The sequence below is a fragment of the Camarhynchus parvulus genome, chromosome 5 (assembly GCF_901933205.1).
Source record: "Camarhynchus parvulus chromosome 5, STF_HiC, whole genome shotgun sequence".
Lineage (NCBI taxonomy): Eukaryota > Metazoa > Chordata > Aves > Passeriformes > Thraupidae > Camarhynchus > Camarhynchus parvulus.
Window position 1 is genome coordinate 15,893,285 of NC_044575.1, and position 19,724 is coordinate 15,913,008.

General features: G+C 39.6%; 1 protein-coding gene across 9 annotated transcripts in view; it reads right to left on the reverse strand.

The window, feature by feature from the left end:
* Positions 1 to 17,324, reverse strand: part of BRSK2 (BR serine/threonine kinase 2) — a 304,432-nt gene extending 287,108 nt beyond the window's left edge. For 7 of the 9 annotated variants that reach the window (XM_030948605.1, XM_030948603.1, XM_030948602.1 and 4 more), the window contains exon 1: positions 16,870 to 16,963. In XM_030948605.1, the coding sequence (XP_030804465.1) occupies positions 16,870 to 16,963 (94 nt within the window). Of the gene's footprint in view, positions 1 to 16,869 lie in introns of all 9 variants that reach the window. The other 2 variants (XM_030948597.1, XM_030948596.1) reach the window with 1 other exon arrangement.
* Positions 17,325 to 19,724: the final 2,400 nt, after the last annotated feature.

Below are 19,724 nucleotides of genomic sequence, written 5' to 3' on the forward strand. Positions count from 1 at the left end.
TTACTGCTTATGGCCTAGTATTTGCAACTGCAGAATATCCTCACTTGAAACAGCTTCCCAGTAGCACCCATTTGCTGACTTCAGTGTGGTGACTCCTGTAAGGACACATGGAAGACAACAAGGTCCATGGCAGGATACTGTACTGCTCTGCTGTGCCAAATTGCTGTAAATCCAAAGAAATGTCAATGAAGCACCAGAGGTGCAACAAGAAACAAACAACAAAAAGTGTAGCAAGAACATAAAATTAACCCATCATTATGTGAGAGTTTTCATGTAAAACACAATCTCTGAACAAAATACAAATGGTACAAATCTGATGACCAGGGAGAATTTTAGACTCTCATGTAAAACAGCCTGTTATAACCAGAACCCCAAAACTACAGGACAATGTTGGTTTAAGTTGATATTTAAATACTATTTTGCATATGAACTGCATTGCCTTACACAACTTCCAAAATGTGGAGAAACAGCACATCTATGCAAGACCTCAGCAAGAAAATGTTGAATGCCAAGAATTACATTGCAAAGGTCCCAGTACCAGGTGTACCCAGCCACAAAACCAGTAAGAAGGCAAATGAGTTTTAAACCATTTCCTTTCTAATCTCAGTATTTTTACAAGTTAAGAGGCAATAGGCAACCAAAGAAACTGCACATATAGAGCCTACCAACACTATAATCACACCTGCTTTTCTGTTAAGGTTAGGGGATAAGTCTTGGTGATTTAATTTCTCTGAGGATGCATGTACACCTGTGTTAGGACCAACACAAAAGTCTTATCAAGTTCATCACCCAGCCTGCAGCAATGGCCATAAACCACTTGAATTCATTTTTAGACTGGAAGAAAACACATTTTGAGATTTTCATTAGAAAAAAAAAAGTATTTAGAATAATCAATGGTGGTGGTGATGCCTTAAGTTTTAGCTTTTTCTAGATAGCCTCTTTGGCATCAGTGGAGAAGGACAACTTTGCTTTTCGAATTGAAATATGACTAGCTTTTGCCTCATCCACAGCCTAGTAATTCAATTTTTTTTTTATTTTAAACCTTTGAACTACCATAAACTTGTGGCAAAACAGGGAAAATTCAAGTTTTTTTAAGTTCATTTCCTTACTGAAGCTTTTGCATTGTTATTCTTTGGTGGATTTAGTTTAAAAACTTGTATCCCTCTCCACTGGATGGCAGAAAGCTGTTCACTTTAGTCCTCTCACTGCCAAATTGACAAGCATGCTGAAGAAAAAAAAATGAAGGGCTCAAGGTCTTTTTTTTTTCCTTTTCTTTCCTCTCTTTTTTTTTAAACATACCTGATTAGGCACCAATTTTTGTTCTGCCTCCAAAAAATGACCAATAACCTACTGCAGCATGTGTCACAGTCCTGTGTTTTAAATCACAAACAGGAATCTAAATGAGCAAAAATAAAAGTATGTTTTGGAGATTGTGAGATAGGCAAGAATGAGTGATTCCTTTCTCCCATGCTAACTGCAAGCATTAAAGGTCATAAACAGTCACTGCCCCTCTAATATATAATCTATGCGCACTGAGAGTTCTTTGCAAGGGTCAGATCTATGCCCAAACTGTGCACCAGGCTGGACCTTTGCTCCCTGACTGAGGCAAACCCAGCAAAAAGAGCCAAGCCTTACACACCCAAGAGCGTCATGGGTGAAACAACACTTTTGCATCACATATCTTAGGTGGCACAAATGTCTTTTGATAATTTTCAGCAATTATACCACAAGCGACCTAAAGTACTATCAAGTAAGGCCTCAAATTTGTATTACCTGCTGTCCACAGTATCAAGTTCAACCAAATACTGCCAAGGGCTCATAAGCCACAACCACCATCCATCAGTAAAAAGAACAGAAGTTATTCTCTATATTAATGCTTTTTTCTTTACTGATCCCCTTCTTCTTTAAATTAACTAAAAAAAACCCCCAAAACAACACAGAAACCTAAGCAGCAACTTTGGTTTCACTTTACAGACACTCAGTAGGTTTCAAACATCACAGTCAAAAATCAATACATTTTAAAACAACTAATCTTAACTGGAATTATTTGCCCTAAACCCTTCAGCATTCAATTGTTAACGAAACTGCACGTCTTCCTACAGAGCATGTACACAGTAGCACAGCCACAGATACTGCATGATTTTGACATTTACTGTAGTCCTGGAAAGGAAACAAGCCAAATGCATCCCTGGCACAGCTTTAACAATTTCAAAATCCATTTGCACAAAACTCTGGCTTATTATCTCAAAAACAGTAAGGAGCAATATTTTATCTCCATTTTTACCTCCCAGAACATAACTAAGTACTTCAAAATAGGTCTTAAGTGGGACTCAAGTTATAGCTAAATCTCCTACTAGCAAAAGGGTAAATTTCACTCCTAGGGCACTGATGAGAAGATTCTCCCTCCCCATTAGCCAAAATATTCTTTCCAGACAGTAACTTACAATGTGACTATCTTTAACGCCCATGTAACAGACTCCTAAGGTCATCCCTTAAAAAAATTCTTTGATATTTCAATTTTCAAGTTCATCAGCAGCCTCCTCAGAAATGCCTGCATTCCTGACAGTCTAGTCTTCAGAATAACCCGGGAGCTGAGCCACCCACTTCACACCGACCTATACCCTTTCCAGGCAGTAGTTCTGGGAGCTGAAACTTAGAGAGATAGTATTTGTAAATATCAGCTTGCCAAATAAGACTGCTGGTATTATCCACGGGGTTAATTTTGTAACCTTTCTTTGTCTTTCACATCCCACTTGCAAATTTAGGTGGGGGTGGTGATGAGGTGAGGACTAGAAAGGAAAAGAGAGGAGATATGCGACTATGTAGCAGTTTAATTTGAGGCACTTTTAAAGGCTTCCCTATCAGTCTGTCTGAATCTCCAAAAATGACTTAAAAGAAAAAAAAAAAAAAAAAGAAGAAAAAGCACACACCACCAGAGGGCTGCTGCCTGCAGGAAAATGAAACTGCTGCATCTTAACACTGCAGTAGAATTCCACCAGCTCCACGGAGGCATAAATAAAAGTGACCAAGTTATAAATCTTTTGTAACTAGAACACACAGCATCATACATAGTTTTACTCAGTGACATTTTGTTTGAGAGATCAGGGACAAATGCCCCTAAGGAAAGAAGCAACAAAAGTCAGCATAGCCACATATTGTCAAAATAGGAATATCAAAGCAATTTCTCCATTTTTTTAGATAGGTAGAACAACTTTTTAAATGCAGCCACAGAAATTTCAGCATTTATGTATCAGTATTTCAATAATCAAAAGGACAAGCTATGGCAGACAAATAAAGATAAACAGATAGCATCACCTGGCAGACCAGGCTCTATGGTCCAGTCCATCCCCAGAAGGTTAAAAAAAAATTTAAAAATCACCAGACCTAAATAGTAGGGTTATCCCAGGCTTTTTCATGATGCTTTTTATTTGTGATTAAATTATCTATGCTAGCCAGCCAACCCTCTCAGTCCCAAAAGGGAAGTCAAGGATTATCTTAGTTTTACACCAGGGCATCACAAAAAATATATAATTTTTTACTAGTCAAAGGCTCCAGCCCAACTCAGTGACTAAGGCTGTTAAGGCCAGTGAAGACTACATAGTTATTGTTTCTGAATAATCTGCCTTACAACTGCACAATGACATGAACAGGCCCTGTATTGCACACATCTCTACTACTCTTGAAGCCAAGAATGTCCCAGCTAAGACTCTGTAGCATTTTAGAGATCGAAAGAGTACAAATAGTGACCCAACCCTTTGAGAAGTACAGTACCTTTAATCCAAGGAGCCTTGAGAGTACAGAATAATTTTGTGCCAGAGAATTAGAACTCTACAGGATCAAGCAGAAGGTTGGCATTTTGTGTACATACAGACACACAAAACCCAAACCAACCCTGAAATGAAGTCTCCCATACACAGAGTGTACAATACATTATGTATAAAAATGCTCAGCTTATCCACCTCTGACACATCAAATTGATCTGTAGCTGACGCAGAGTTTATCACAGACCAAAACAAAGGCACAACTGCTACAAGTAAATAGTAAGGTAAACGATGGGGAAGACAGGACCTCTACACAGGGCAACCTTCTTCAGTGCTCTGGTTCACTTCTTCAGCCTTCACTGCCCATTGCTCTTTGTGCCAGAGGAGAACAGCACTACCCACCAGGGCTAGAATTCCACCTGTGACTGCAAGTTACACAAAGCCTTTGATCCAGATCTTTGGCCTTGCCATGCATTCAATCCCCACCATTTCAATGAGAAGAAAAAGACCTAGAGCACACGAGTTTCTCCCCTCTGATGAACTCTTCAGAAATTTGCAGTAGAGCAGACACTTGAACAGCAAATATGATGTTAATTTTGCTATTCTAATCAAGGTTGCTATGAAATCTTGTGAAAGAGTCCTCAGCCCACCTGGTTCCACAGAGCCACAGGCACCAAAGCACTGAGGATAAATAAGGGAGTCTTTGCAGCCATAACTCATCTAATTCAGTGGTTATAAGAGAAATGGTGATGACAGCATTAAGGACACAGATCCAGAAACACTGCCTATTTTTGCAGCATTTTGTCTGAGCAGGACAAGGCACCTCGTAATAAAGATGGCAACTGTCCCAATCATGCTCCTTTTCCGAGCAAAGATGAAGTAATGATAAATGAATGGACATCTTCTCCATCCTGAAACTTAATGCACACTGGCTGGGTAATTTCAGTACAGGTACGTATGGAATACTAGAGAAGAATTACTACTGAAAGTATTAAAACGTGTTTGCCTTAATTTGTGTGTTAGCTGAGCAGACGGACTTCTGCTTTAATGATGAAATATAGTCATTTGTAAAATGCTGGGCCTGTATTTTCAGTTTGAATTGAATTTGCTTGCAGTGTCATTCTACTTAGTGCTCTAATTTGCTTGAATATTCACTGCAGAGATGTATTCCTAGGCTGCTCTTAACTAGAACACTGCCAGAGGTCTGCCTCTGCTGCCATCAATGAGAAGCTTGCTCATGAGTCAAACTCCCCTCTCAGATAAACGTGAGGCAGGCCTTGAAGTCACTGAGACTGCACAGATGCAACTGAGTAGGGAATTTGCCTAAGTAATGTCTTCATCACAATCAGGAAACAACCAGAAGTAAAAGAGATGTAATTTCATAAATATGAGCAATGAAATAAACCACAGACCCAAAGAAAAGCAGCATGGGACAAAACCCAGAAATACTAGGACAGAGAGTTCTTTATTGACGATGATTACTGATTTTAATCAAGCTTTACTGATTTATAGGAGTGGGAAGTTGGGGGGAAAAAAGGGTAGATTTAATTAGCTTCAGAGGCTAATGACAAACTTGAAGGCTGGAGCTCACAAAGTGTAAGGAATCTTAAAAGCTGTGCCACTCATAGCCGTGCCTTTACAAAAAACCAAATGCTTGCGTTTAATGAGGCGATAGTGCCTGCGCCATTGCCAAGTGCTAATATAATACTTGGCTTTGTCTCTGGTGACGATTCTCTACAGACGGGCATTGCAAGCACACAAACGGCTCTCAGTCTTCCTCTCAGCTTTCTGCAGGAAAGGACTACTTCAAATACTGCCACTGTACCAAAATGGATACATGGAGGAAACGCAGAGAGAGCTCCCTCCTTCCCACACTACCCGAGCACTGAGCTCAGCTTTCTGCAAACAGAAATGCCCAAGTTCAAGTCTCCATTGCCCTTGCTTTGCACGGCTCCAGCAGCAGCGAGCAGGCAGCAATCCAGCCTGCCAAGCTGTATGGGGATTCCCCCAGCATTAGGGAATCATAATGTGTTGTTAGCAGCACCTTGTCCTTCTAACTTTGGTATAAGAATCTTAGCCAAGGTGAGGGCAATATCTGAAGAGCAGCTGTATTGCAGCAATCTCGATCTGCCACAGCAGCATCTCATGGCCCTCAAAACCAAGTGAAGATTACAGAAGCTGTGCTGTTTAGGACGGCTTTCTGTAAACCTGATTTTTTAAAGGAAATAAAATTTAAATGTTCAGGCTGTCCACCTGCAATTCCCCCATAACATCAGAACCCATTATCAAGTCTGAAAGAGCAAGGGAAGTCTCTAAGATTCTACAAATTCAATGGAGAGTGGTGAATGCCTGTGAAAAAAAAACCTAAGAGATTCAAACTATCGCTCCCACTACAGAAAGCTCACTTGTGATTTATTCTTAATGTATTTCGAGAGAAAGAAAAAAGATGGACAAGCAGCCGATACAGCTCCAAATGAGCCACAAACATTGTCCTCATCTAGTCCAAGAGACAGAGAAAGAGCAGGAGCAGCAGGGAACTATAGGGTACAAAACTGGAGAATACCAAGTCCCTTCGTTTTTTACAGTTCACTGAGCAAGTTATGGTCTAGCTGCATGGGATAACACAGACCAGCAGAAGAGTTGAGGCTGGAAGCGATCTCTGGAGATCACCTGGATCAACACCCTTGGTTAAAGCACAGCCAACCAGAGTGGCTGCTCAAGGCTTTGTCTAGTCTGGATTTGAACAGATGCAAGGAAGGAGACTTCCCAACATCTCCTGGTAACCAGTGCCAGGTGCAACCCACTCTCACAGTGAAGGAGCTTCTTCCTATATTTAAATGGAATTTCTTATTCACACACAAAGGCCTGACTAGGATTAGTGCCTTAGCATGAATGGGATTACATGCAGATAATGTAACACAAATTATCCTTCCCCTCAGTTCACAAGCTGGGCAAGACACATGAAATGTGGAAGAAAAAAAATACACCTAAAAGAAAATAATTCTCCAAGAACATACAGTGCATCAGTATTAATTTCCCAAAGACAAATCATCTTGCATGAGTAGGAGACAACAAGTTGTTGTTTTTCAGTCTACCATGCCCATACAGTTAAGAAAAAAAAATCTGACACTAGCATATGCTTATTTAGATAGCAGCTATGTCCTTGAGTATTTCTACCAGCTCTTCAAGCAGTAAACATGAACCTATTTAAATAGGGCCTGAACAATTAAGGGTCTCAACCTTGGAACTGTAACATGCCCAGAAATTTTCTGAAGATACCTTCCTAGCATCTTAATTAATTTTCCTCAAGAGATTACAGCTGTTGAAAGAACCAAATATCTGTCTAGTAGCCTCGAGATTAGGACGACAATCTTTGGATCAGTTTCCATTTTGAAGAGGCAAGGTAACACCAAACTTAAAACAAAGACAAACAAACAAAACCCCAAAAGCAATCAAAAGAAAAACTGACCAACCAAAAACCCCATAAAAATGCAGACCAAAAAAAAAAAAAGATGAGAACTTCAAAAAGAAAACCATAGCCCAAACCTGTACCTCCTGTCAGCAGGTTTTCTCAACATGACAGCCAAGCTACCCATCATTCAGAATCTGAAAATATGATGAGAGCTTTGTAATAGAATACTGGGAGAGATTAGGGATTCTAGTATGGTAAAAATCTTAAACAATCAAATCCATTCCTTAATCTCAGGGACAGGTCACACCTATTAAAAGGCATTCACACAATCACTAAATGAAACTCACCCAGGGCAAATGGCTGGCATGATAAGTAACCCAATCCTCTGCTGGCAAACAATCAGCAAAAAACATCAGAAAATTGTCAGCATCCCACACAGTACATATAACACCACAAAGATTTGGGATATGAAGTCTTATTTTCCTACTTAAACTTGTGCTTTAATACAAATGCAACAAAACATCAGTCTTATTAAAGTCTTACACTAGATGAGTGCGGACTTCATCAGAACAGGACATTTATTTTATTTTTTAATAGAATTTTTAAAAATGAAATTGTACATCTCCAACTCATGGTTAGCTGCATATGGTCTTGAAGGTCCCTCTTCCTCATAAATTATATTCCTGTAAGGCACACGAGCCAACACTATGAACCTGGGCTTTGGTGTGTCCCACCCTAGACCAAAGCAACAAAACAATCCCTTTTCCAATAGGAAAATCTAGTGTCTGTGTAAAAATCTAGTGTCTGCACTGCTAGCCATGCATAAAAGAATGAAATAATATTTAAGATATTATTTAAAATAAATTAAGAAAAAAATTTCTAAATTAAAAATAACTAAGAAAAAGAATGAAAGAAGATAAAGAGCTAAGCAATTTCATCATCATTCCGTGCTGGATCAGTACGAAGACCTGGCACACTCTCATTTGCAGCTGCTGTTCCACTTTGATAGACTGACACTTCATAGTTCTAAGAGTAGGCTTTAGACAAACAGTAAAAAAATTAACATATTTTTTGTCAAGTCCAGTTTGCTTCTTCCAGGAACCAGCTCCTTCATTATTGCTGTTGCAGTCAAAAGTGCTTTTAATAGGTAAAATACAAGGGGAGTCAGTTTATGGCATTTAAAGCTGAACACACAGAGCAATGACACTGCAAAAACAGAGTGTGTTAATACATAGGTAATGTAGACATTCTTAAAAAATACATACATTACCACACTGATTTGTTTTCTCCCCCATTAAGCATATAGTGCAAAAGACAGCAAATCAAAATTGCTAAAGCCTCAGGATATAAAGACAGCATGTTGTTTTTTAAGTAGAAGCAGAGAGCCAGAAGAGCACTTACTAAATGGATGCCTGAAAACACTTTTCCTTTTTAGAAAAATTAAAGGTAAGTACTTCACTGGAAATATTATCATGCCTATAACTCTCACATAGTGTTGGAACACCGAAATGAGAAAGAAAAATAGATAGTACTTGCACCCCACCCTAAGCCACCTGACCATGATTTCTCTCCTCAAAATCCCCCTGCACCCTGCACTAACCCATTTGCTGTCAGCTGATTCACAGATCACAGTGCAAAGTTTTCACCAGCAATAATCTCCTTTTGTCAGCAGCTGGCAAGTTATCTACTTTCTTCCAAACTCTTTAATTATAAAAATCACTGATTATCAATGGATGTATTATTAGATAAAAAACTGAAAACAGCCTGTTATCTGTGGTGAGCTCCACAAAGAACGCTCCCTTCCAGTCTAACTTTACTCCATCCCAAATTAAAAAGCTTATGTGAGAAAACCAAAAATTTAAAAAGTATTGCCCAAAGTAGGTACAACAAAAGTCTAAAAGCCAGAAACTGCTTAGCACAGCCATGGGGTGCAGAACAGCAAGCTTGGCCATTAGAACTCCATGAAAGAGTTATTTAGGGCAGCTTTAGGGCTACTTTATATCAGCTGGCCTGATATGTCTCTGTGGCCTTCAGGAAATAATAAAATCATTTCCTCAAAATAAAACCAAGAGCACTAACAATTCAAGGAGATTATCCTACTCTACCACCTCCAGCACTGAGCATCCATCAGCCACCTGCACCAGCCTGAAGGTTACTCTGCCCTCCAGGAAGGCAACAGTACCACTTGCAAGAGAATGTACCTGGATTTGCCTAAACACACACCACCATCTACCACTTCTGTCCATATTGCTTTCTGTCCTTAGTCTAATGACACACTTGCATTTAATAGCCTTTAAAAAGTTTATCCCAAGGTCATTGCAAAAGAAAGAGTGCAATCCTGTTTATACAGTCCACAAGACAACTGCACCCTCATAGGCATCTCTGCCACAAATGACATATCCAAGAACAAAATGCTTGCAGCTACATCAATAGCCAGTAATGCACTTCTATGAAAGGAACCAGAACAAATTCTGCTGTTCTACCTGAACTCCACTCAAACTCAACTTTCAAAAGCTATGAAGCAACGGGAAAAAAATCTTCTGGGTAATTTTTTTAGCGTGGTTTTAACATATTTTTATTAGTAATGTTTCTAGTCTGTAAATATAATTAATTCATAAACATTTTATATTCCTATTCAAAATTAAATGTAGAATAAGTAAAATGAAAGTGGATGAACAATATTAATAAAAAAAATGCTCTAAAAGTAGTCATATCAAGTTTAATCTGGTCACACTTCTGTGCCTTTTCAAAAGACTTTCTGGAAAACTTACATCTACCAAGCATGGATGCTCATAGGAATAGTGTCCAAACTGTCCAGAAAAACTGAATTTTTGGTTTGAACTTGCAAACATCTGCATTGGAAGTGCCTGTACAATGATCTAAGCAGAACGAAATTCTCTTATGCAATCTACACAACAGTCTCCATTCAAGAGTACAATTCAAATCTTTGAATACTGCATAAGTGCAAAGAATCCATAAGTGAGGTAAAGACAGTTGGGGAAAGGAGACAAAAATAGCTGTTTGCCAGAAAATCTTAAACAAATAAGGATTTAAAGGAAATCACTCTGCATTTAGAGACACTGCAGATGAAGATGGTTCAAGTTCATTAAGAACACTATTTACAACAAATTATTCATGTTATTCTACAGATCATTATGGCTGTTTTGTAGAAAAACATAATGTTTATGCATGAACTGGAAATGGAACAATCTCCTCATATTCCATAAGCATAATGAACAGCATTATTGACTAGGATTGCTAAACATCTTGGGCTTGTTTAAAAAAAAAAACCATAAAATTTCTTTGGGATATTTCTTAATAGGACCATCCACAACAAACAAACAAAAAAATCCACCCTCATCCATTTATCCCAGACTTGATGATCCTTCTACTGAATTCAGCTCAACTTCAAATATGGACTGACTTCACAAGGGCAAATTACAGTATCTTAGCATTTGAAGAGGACCACTACTTGAGCATTCATTTATGTCTCTGCCTTTACTGCACCTTCATGGAAATCTACATCCAGGCTTCCACCTCCTCTTATTGTGAGTGTTCTCCTATGTGCATAGGGGAGTCCTCATGTCTTTTACTTCAGAAGGTGTTACTTCCAAACTTCTCAATTCTTTTCCATTTTTTCTGAAAGCTGGATTTTTTCCACCACCTGCATTTGTTCTATATTAAGCACCTGCTAATTTTTAGGTGTGTATCACATTTATTATTGCCATTGCAATTATGGTTTAACTCTCTAGAGCACACAATATTAAAGACTTTCCAAAATGTAATGTATGGAGTAAACTTATGGTATACTGAAAAACATTGCAATGCCAGAGAGTCCAAAGCATTCACTGGCTGCTCCACTCAGTTTACAAAAGGAATTGTAAGAACCTACCTAAACCACTACTCTTGGTTCTTCTCAGAATCACAGATTTTCTAGAGATCAAAAGAATTCCTCTCAAGAGCTAAATTTTAACAAGAAGATTTTTTCCTTTCTTCAACCTCTCTCCTCACCCTAATGCAGTCCTCCTTGCTGTGGCAGAACAAAATGATATTAGAACAATAACAAAAAGTAGAAAAGTGCTTGAACAGTGCAAGAACCTATTTGTGAAATCAGTGCTTCCACAGCTCCTGCTGGCATCTGGAATGTAAGTATATAGTCATAGAGTTGTACTCATTTGACAGTATCCAAATTTTAACAACTCTTGGGTGAGAAAGCTTACTGTGCTTTACAAAGAAAAACAATAATCCAGAGCCTGCTGCTGTTTCCACAAGTTCATAATAATTGTGCTACTGATAATGAAGTAAAAGACTAATGGCATGCCCCTTCAAAGTTCTCAGAAGGACAGAAGTCAAAATTCATTTTCAGTGCATTTAGCAAACAGGAATTTGCTAATTCAAACAATAAACAAAACAAAACAACTAAAAAGAGTGAAAGTCATAAACAGGATAGCTGAACTTTCCAGTTCAGACAAGTAGAAGGGTAATACTAGTTTATTTCAGTCAGTAAAGGAGGCAAAGCAGTACTTCTCAAAAGTGAAAAGTATATAAAGTTAAGAAAGAGCAAATCTCTCAAAACTCGTAACCACTACTTGTGGTTTACATGTGAGTCACTATGATATAACTTTCCTTGGGAAAATTTCATTATTAAGACCTCTACTACCTGCAGTACTGCTTGCCGTATTTATTCCTGTGATTACAAATTCAACATTTAAGTCTTCACAGACTATAATGAGGAAGAGTATGGGTTCATACTGCTCTGAAAGAAACTTTCATAAGGAAAGCAAAGTACATGTATGAAAATATTATTAGGATATATACTGGTTTGTTGTTTCCTTGTTTGTTTAAAAAGGCCATGAGGAAAATGGCAATGATTTACACCTCTTACAATGATATACCCATCTACACAGCTAAATGGAAGAAAGCTGTACTCCTTAGATTATCTCTAGATCCAATATGCTGTGTTAGAAAAAAAATTATAGCAGTATGAATGAAGAGGACATACTTTGTTTAGCCTACTTACCAAAGAAAACCAGGCTTCTGAGACCACATTGACTACCCAACATTCCTTGAACAGAGCTGAAGTTTTCAACTAAATTTGACAGAGGCAAATAAAAAAATTAACAAATTTCAATTTCTGCCAGTGTCATGGAAACAGATGTGTAAGGCTGTAAAGAAATGACCTGTTTAAGCTCTCACTGAATAAAAGGCTATTAAATTCTCTAAGACCCAAATTTAATTCTTTCTGTTCTTACATAACCCAACAGCACAGTGCTGAACACCTCGCTCATGGCTCATATATAATGAACATGTTATACACCAAAATAGCTGTAAGCTATATGGGATGCAATGCAGGAAAGGGAACCCCTACACTTTTTGTGAAGGTCAAAGTGCCGTGAGTTTCAAGCACGACTCTCTGTACCGGGCTTAAAACAGAATAAAAGGAAAAAGAAAATGAATAAGCAACATGAAACTTCCCATGAAGTTTATCCCAATGTGAATAGAGCAACTCCCACTTAAAACTAATGCCTTATTGCTTGTAGACAAATCAGCATTTTAGAAATTTCCACTAGGCACTGAATTGGTGCTACAGCAAACAATGATGCCAAAGCCTATACAGTGACTGTCAAAAGAAAATACAAGAAAACCCTCCAAAATGCTAAAGACCTTCACAAGAAATACTTCAGTTCCTCATCTCTGCACTCATTAATAAATATTCACTACAGTCAGTTTGAATTACTGTTAAGAGTTTCAAAGGTGAAACAGGTGTTAATGAGGCCAAAAGAAATACAAGAACAGAGGTAACTGTGGAATTAAAAAAAAAAATAGACCAAGGAACACCCAGGAAGCTGTTTTCATGTAAAATTAGTGGCCAATGAAGAAAACGTGTACCTAAAGCTATAACACTGGCTCATGATCAGGTGTGACTGGGGCTTCTCAAGGCACACTGTTTCCATGTGTGTTACTGTAACAGGACACATATCCTTTGCTCACTACTGTTAATTACAATGAAAACCTCCTCTAATTAACTGTAAAAGAATGTACCAATGGAACTGAGATAAAACAACCTTTCCCGACACATCCATATATATACATAGCAGTGATTTTTTTACTCTGGCAATTCTGCAAAATAATTTTTTTAGTACAACAATCAAGATTCTGATGCCTCTCATATTCTTGCAAGATCATTTACATAGAGATTCCATAAGCTATTCTGGCAGATGACGTCAGGAAGAGGTGCTCTAAATTGAACCTATTACAAAAGCAAACCATCTTGGTACGGTACTCAAATGATATGTTAAATTCATATGTTGCGTTATTAAAAAGCATTTTTGTCCCTCTCTCATTCCCACTAGGGGCAAAGACCTAAGCCCAACCATTTTTTAGCACTGCCCTGTGTAGCCCCCTCCCAAGTTCTACGCCTGAGAGGCTCTAATCCTCTCTTTGTGGCATCAGCCACCCTCGGCAAACGTGACGCACCAGCCCAGAAGGCTGCTCAGGACAAGTTTTGCATATCTGATCGATCAACACTTTCAGCTGTTACCCACCAATTTGAACAGAAGGCTTTTCCCTGTCAGTTTTGCCCACCCACAGCCAGATGTCACCAGGTCCCACTAATGTCCCAGATACCACAACCGGACCTCTCTGCAGGGACCAGTAGGTTGCTGGCTACTGGTAAATACATTTTTCCAGCTTTTAAGATGGCAATCAGCATGAACTTCACAGAGAGAAAGCCAAAGAGAGTTTTACCTACCATTACATTCTCCCTCCATGGCATCCTAAGTCTGCTCTGAACCCCTTCTTCTGATGTCAGTAAAAGCAGGTAAGAGTGATTAATATGTTTATATAGCGCCCATGTATCTGGGAGCAAAGCTTGACCTGCCTATCTAAAATAACTTTATGGAGTCAATAATTTTTTATTCCAAATAAAAGTCATGGATATGAAGATCACTGCCAAATGGACAGGACTTTGCAACAAAACTTACACTTCCTTCTATTCATCATTTCTTTTTGCCAGATTTTTCTCCTCACTCTTCCTCATCGCCTTGGAAAAAAAAATTCCAAAACATTACCTCCTAATCTTCCAAGCTTCAAAGTCAAGCTCTAAATGAATTATTACAATCACAATTACAACTTCCTTCATCTGTAAGCCACTGCAACCCAAATGCCAAGATACCCAACATACTATGGTGAATCAGGTCCTCTTACTGCACTGCTTGTCCTTTCCCTGAAATGCTGCAGGTTACCAAAACAAGCAGGATGAGGATGAGCTACATGCCACACACTGGTTATGCCATTCTGCATGCTCCCAAATGTGATTAGCACAGAAAATGCGAGAAGACCAGAAGGCATCTTTCCATATTTAGCCATGTATGTTTAATACTGAGTTAGATTTCACCTCAGTGCATTATTCCATTAATCAAGGGCGGGTATAAAAAGAGAGACACAGACTGACATCAGCTACTTTCAAGATCTCTCTTTCTCCTTCCCCCACCTCCAGCTTCTATGACACCGTGTATTGTGCATTTCATGTGCATTCATGTGTGCAAACAGCAGAGACTTATCTATAAAGATCAGTTATAAGGTAAAACTGCAAAAGGAAACTTTCACCCTTGTCCAGCTGGTTGAATAACTGCAGAGGCCAACAGCAGCAAGCCTCTAAATACATCCTGTTCTTCTCTCTCCACCCCCACGTCTCTAATCACTTAGGAGGAAGATAGGAAGATTAGCAGAGAGGAAAAAAACATAACCAAAGCTGCAGATAACCCTTTAGGACCACAACGTCAGGCTATAAGAACATGGAGCAAAAGGTTAATGCAGCTGTATTTTCAGGAATCTCAGGCACAATTGCATTTAAAGGGGAGGGAGGGGTACTGAGAAGGTGAGAGAGAGAGAAAAAAGGAAATGGTGATGGAGACAAAAATGAATTTGTCATCTACAGCTGGCTCTTTGATCACCTGGAGCATTCAGGAAAGGATTATCAGCAGAAATAGGGCAGTTTTATTAAAATTATACCATAATTTTTCTTGTAGGATATTTTCATTACCATCATCAGAACAGATTTTAGTAAGAACACTGCTGCAAAAGACCCAGTGAGCTATGCAAAGGATAAAGGTGGTAACCAAAACAGTGACAGAGAACTACCTATAGCAGCTGATATACTGAAGAGATTTGAAAAAAAAAAAAAGAAATATAAATAAAAGTCACTTCCACTAGAAGACAATGTCATCTTCATCCATGTCTCTGAACGGTTGCTATGGGGTTGTGAAGAGGAGGGGAAGGATGGGGGGGAGGTTATAATCAATCATCTCAGAAGAGCATTGCTTCTTACAGAGAAAGATCTGGATTTTGACTGTGTCCCTAAGAAAATTGCGGACTGCAGAGCTGCTGCCACGCAGGGCAGTGAGGAAGCAGGCAGAGCAGAGGCAGCAGCTGGGGATGGAAACGCCTATTAAATCCTTTAGACAACAGATGGGCAAAGCTCGGCTGGGTTATAAAAAAAAATACACCACAATGCATCATGTTTTATTGTCCCACCATAATGAACAACACTTAACACCCACATGCCCAAAGAAGCCCCCCTATGGCTGATCTTACCCCTTTCCAAAATTATAACCTCAAGTCTCAATCCACTTTTGGGGGGATCCCAACCCAGTGAATTTGCCAGATGCCACTGCTTATTGCACCTGTTACTAAAAATAAAATATTTTAAGAAGGAAGACGTTTGGGCTTCTTTTTAAGGGTTTTTCTTCCAATTAATCCTCCCCTGCCCTTGAAGTGAATATGCTATCCAAGCAAGCAACAGTAAGTCCAGATCTTGAACACATTTAGGGGATCTAATTATGTCATGTAGGGCAGAAGCACCTGCTCTCTGCTAATTCCCTGCACTCGCTTTCCTCTTTTTAATATTTCTTACCATTGTTCCATTCAGGAAAATCTGCTGGGGGCAAGTTTCATAAACAAGCCCTAAGAAAAATAATTAAATAACCTCCCTTCCCCCCTCCCAACCCCTCCTACAAAAACACAGCATAACCAGAATGAATTCTGCTACCGATCCTCTATTTTTCTTTTATTTCAGACCCTACCCACAAAAACCACCAGCCCATCCATCCATATTTGCTAAATACCCACAGCAGTCAGCGCCAGAGATGTACTGTACATATTTCCAACAACCCCCCCCAACTGCACCTTAAGGACTACACCCTTTTCAATCATGATGTCATGAAATACTGCTGGTGACTCCCCCACTACCACCACCACCACCTCCTCGGTACTACAGGCTGTGAACCTTTAATTTCTATATTATTTGATTAAAAAGAAAAATGCTCCTAAGTAGGGCAGTGAAAAAACGGATGTGAAAATTCACTAGCAGCAGATCATCTATTTTTTCCTCTGCATGCACTCTGGCTGTCATCAGAACAACACCCATTAGCAGGAGTAATGAACATAAAGCATCCTAGGCTTTTTTTCTTTTTCTTTTCTTTCTTTTTTTTTTTAAGGATAAAAGAAAAAAAATGAAGAAAAGAAGGAATTAAAATGAAAACGAAAAATAAATAAAGGCCAAAACCCCCCATGAATATTATCTTCACTGAAACAGCAAATGGGAAAAGCTGAACCCTCGAACACCCCATCCCCAGCACCTCGCCGGCTGCTACAGCACCTTCCCTCTAGCACCGGTGCTGCTGCAAAAGAACCAACCTGTCTGTCCTTTTCCTAGGGTTTTCTCCAAACGATAGGGTCCAACATATTGTGCATGTTGAGCTCCGCTGCCTTCTTTCCCTGTTGATGTCATTTCTACCTGGATCTGTAATTCTGCAATGTGTATGTGCTGATGAGCTGGAATCTCTCTCTCTCTGCAGCTCTTTAAATTCCCACTTTGCAGCTGTGCAAGCAAAGCACTCTTTTTCTTTGCTTTAGTCCCCTTGGTTGCAGATTTTCGTCTTCCTCCTCTTTCTTTCCTCTCTCTCTCACGTGCTTGTTTTCTCGCTGGGTCTGCTCGGGACGCTGAAAGACGAAGGAGTTGTTTCAGTGTTCAAAGAGGGGGATCTACGATCCAAGCCCGAGGAGCATGATGCTGGTGATCCGAGCTCCGCACGCCCTGTTCTCTCTAGGAGCTGTTCAAGGGAGAGCCAGAGCCGGAGCAGCGGAAGAGCCGGGGCCGCAGCTGTGAATGGCACTAAGAGCAGCCAATCCCCTCGCCTCCCACCTTCTTCTCCCCTCCTCCTTCACTACCTTTTCTTTTCCATCAGCAGCAGTTGCTGCTTCTGCCTGCTACAGAGCATCATGACCAATGGCAGCAGCAAACACCTAAGTTCATCAGCCTATTGATAAGGCACAATTAAATATAAATTAATGTGTATATTAATTTAAGACCCAAACATACACTTCTTTTTTATTTCTTTTTTTTTTTAACCTCTGATTTCTACTCCACTATGCAGCTGCGGATTATTAAAGAAAAGGAAAGATTGTGGTAGGAAATAGGAAAGGGGGGAAAAGCTACTTCTGAAAATGAGCCTAGGAAATTATTTTATTCTATTTGATTCTGGTGTACTTCTGTCTCCTGAGGGTTTTACCCTTTAAAGAAAACCTTGGGGAAAGAGGGGGGTTGTGGGGGAGAAGGGAAAAATAACAGGCACAATTCTGTAACCACTGGACTCAGTGACAGACTTGCTTTTGAATTAGATGAGAACAAAAAACTTCAGGTCCTTAGATGAACAGATTAAAAACTGAATGGCCACTCTCTTAATTAAAATTGCAACCGAAAATCCAGGGATTAGATGGTAATAGGAGCAGATTGCCTGATCCACAGGCACTATACTAGCAGTGTAAGAAAACTTTCACTGTTTTTGTCCAAGAATGGCTGTGTTTAACCTTCAGACATTATGGAGCTTGACAAAAGAAGGGATTCTGCAGATACTTCAAGTTCAGCAGAAGCCTATGTTCTTTCTGGATTCAGGACCATACAACAGTTTCAGCCAGTCTCCAGGGATATCAAGCTGAAGCTGTTCCCACACACAGGTTCCATTTTTACCTTCTCTTCCCTACCTCAGACAGAAAACTGGTGAAGATGCTGCTATTCAAATTCCAACTGAGACACAGACAGAGCAAGAATTCTTGAGTTAGGAAAGGTAGCCTTGACAAGCCTGTAAAGAGACTAAAGACAGGGCAAAAGTTTTACAAGCCTTATCATTATCTGTTGCTCACTGGAAGAAGACTACTTCAGGTTTGTTTATTTAAACCCATTATTTTGAAGAGGGATATTTACCTTTTTTTAATATATATATCCAGAAACAACAGATGCTCTTATAAATTAGAATAAAACTAGAAATTGGCAGTCTACCTGTACCACAGACAACATGACAATCCACCAGGTTGCAGAGGAGTTAGGTGGGAGGAGGAGGGAGGAAATCTGGCTTAAACAATTACAAGATTTCTTCAGAAAACAAAACCCTAACCCTTGCTTTGGAAAAAAAACCATCCCTGCCCTTTATTGTTCACCTTTACCCACTTCCAGACTGTGTCAGTGCAGCAATCTGTAAGCAAACTCCCAAACACCATCCCCATTCCTCAGCTTCCCCTCCACAGGCACCCTGTGTGACCACCTACCAAGACTCCTTCCCTGCCAAGCACTGCTCTGTGTCTTTCAAGTGGCAACCTCTGTCCCCTCCAACCCTCCAGGTGTTTACTTTGCCCTTCCTACTCAACTCAACTCCAAACTGCCATTCTCCAAGCTCCCCAGACCTCTCCTTGTTCTCCCACCACATCCCTCAGAAGATCTCCTTTCCCTATGGCTTACGAGCCATGATGGGGCCGTTCCAGGTGAGGCACCATGGTGGGAGAAGCACTCTCCCTGATGGGCTCTTGCCTACAGAAATCAAATGCTGGGAGCAATTTGTGTTACGGTTTCTGGTGTTTTACTCCTCTCTAAATATCTGCCCTCCCACACTGTCAAAAAGTCCCAACAGACAGTAAGTGACAATGATGAATTGTGGCAATGTGTGCATAGCTTGCAGAAAAAGGAAAATATTGTTTATTTGTATAAATTAGGTGTCCACAATATTAATAATGCAGGGGATGAGTGTCAGCATAGATCAAAATCTTTTTTAATTCCAAGATTTGTATCTTAAAAGGTATTTAATACGAGATGATGATGTCTGTATGTAGATGAACCATATGTGGGTCGTGTTATTAATAGAAAGATGAGAAATCAGACAATGTTGACAATCCAAGTCCAAACTTGTATATTTCATATTTGTTTCTATTGGGCATTGAGGAAAGTGGGTTAAGAGACACGGATGTTACAAATACCCACCTTCTGCCACAAAATATGTGTCAGTTTCATGGCTTGAATAAAGTCAGAAACTTAGTGAAGTTCATATGATCCTGACTGGAGGATAAAACAACACAAACAAACATGAAACACGTGTGCACAACCCCCCCGCCTTCTCCCTCTTCCCTCCCCTACCCCCAAAAAAACTCCCATATCTTTTTGGTCTTGTTTAGTTATGGTATTATGTTATTTTGATTCTGTTGGAATGTCCTTCTGTCAAGCC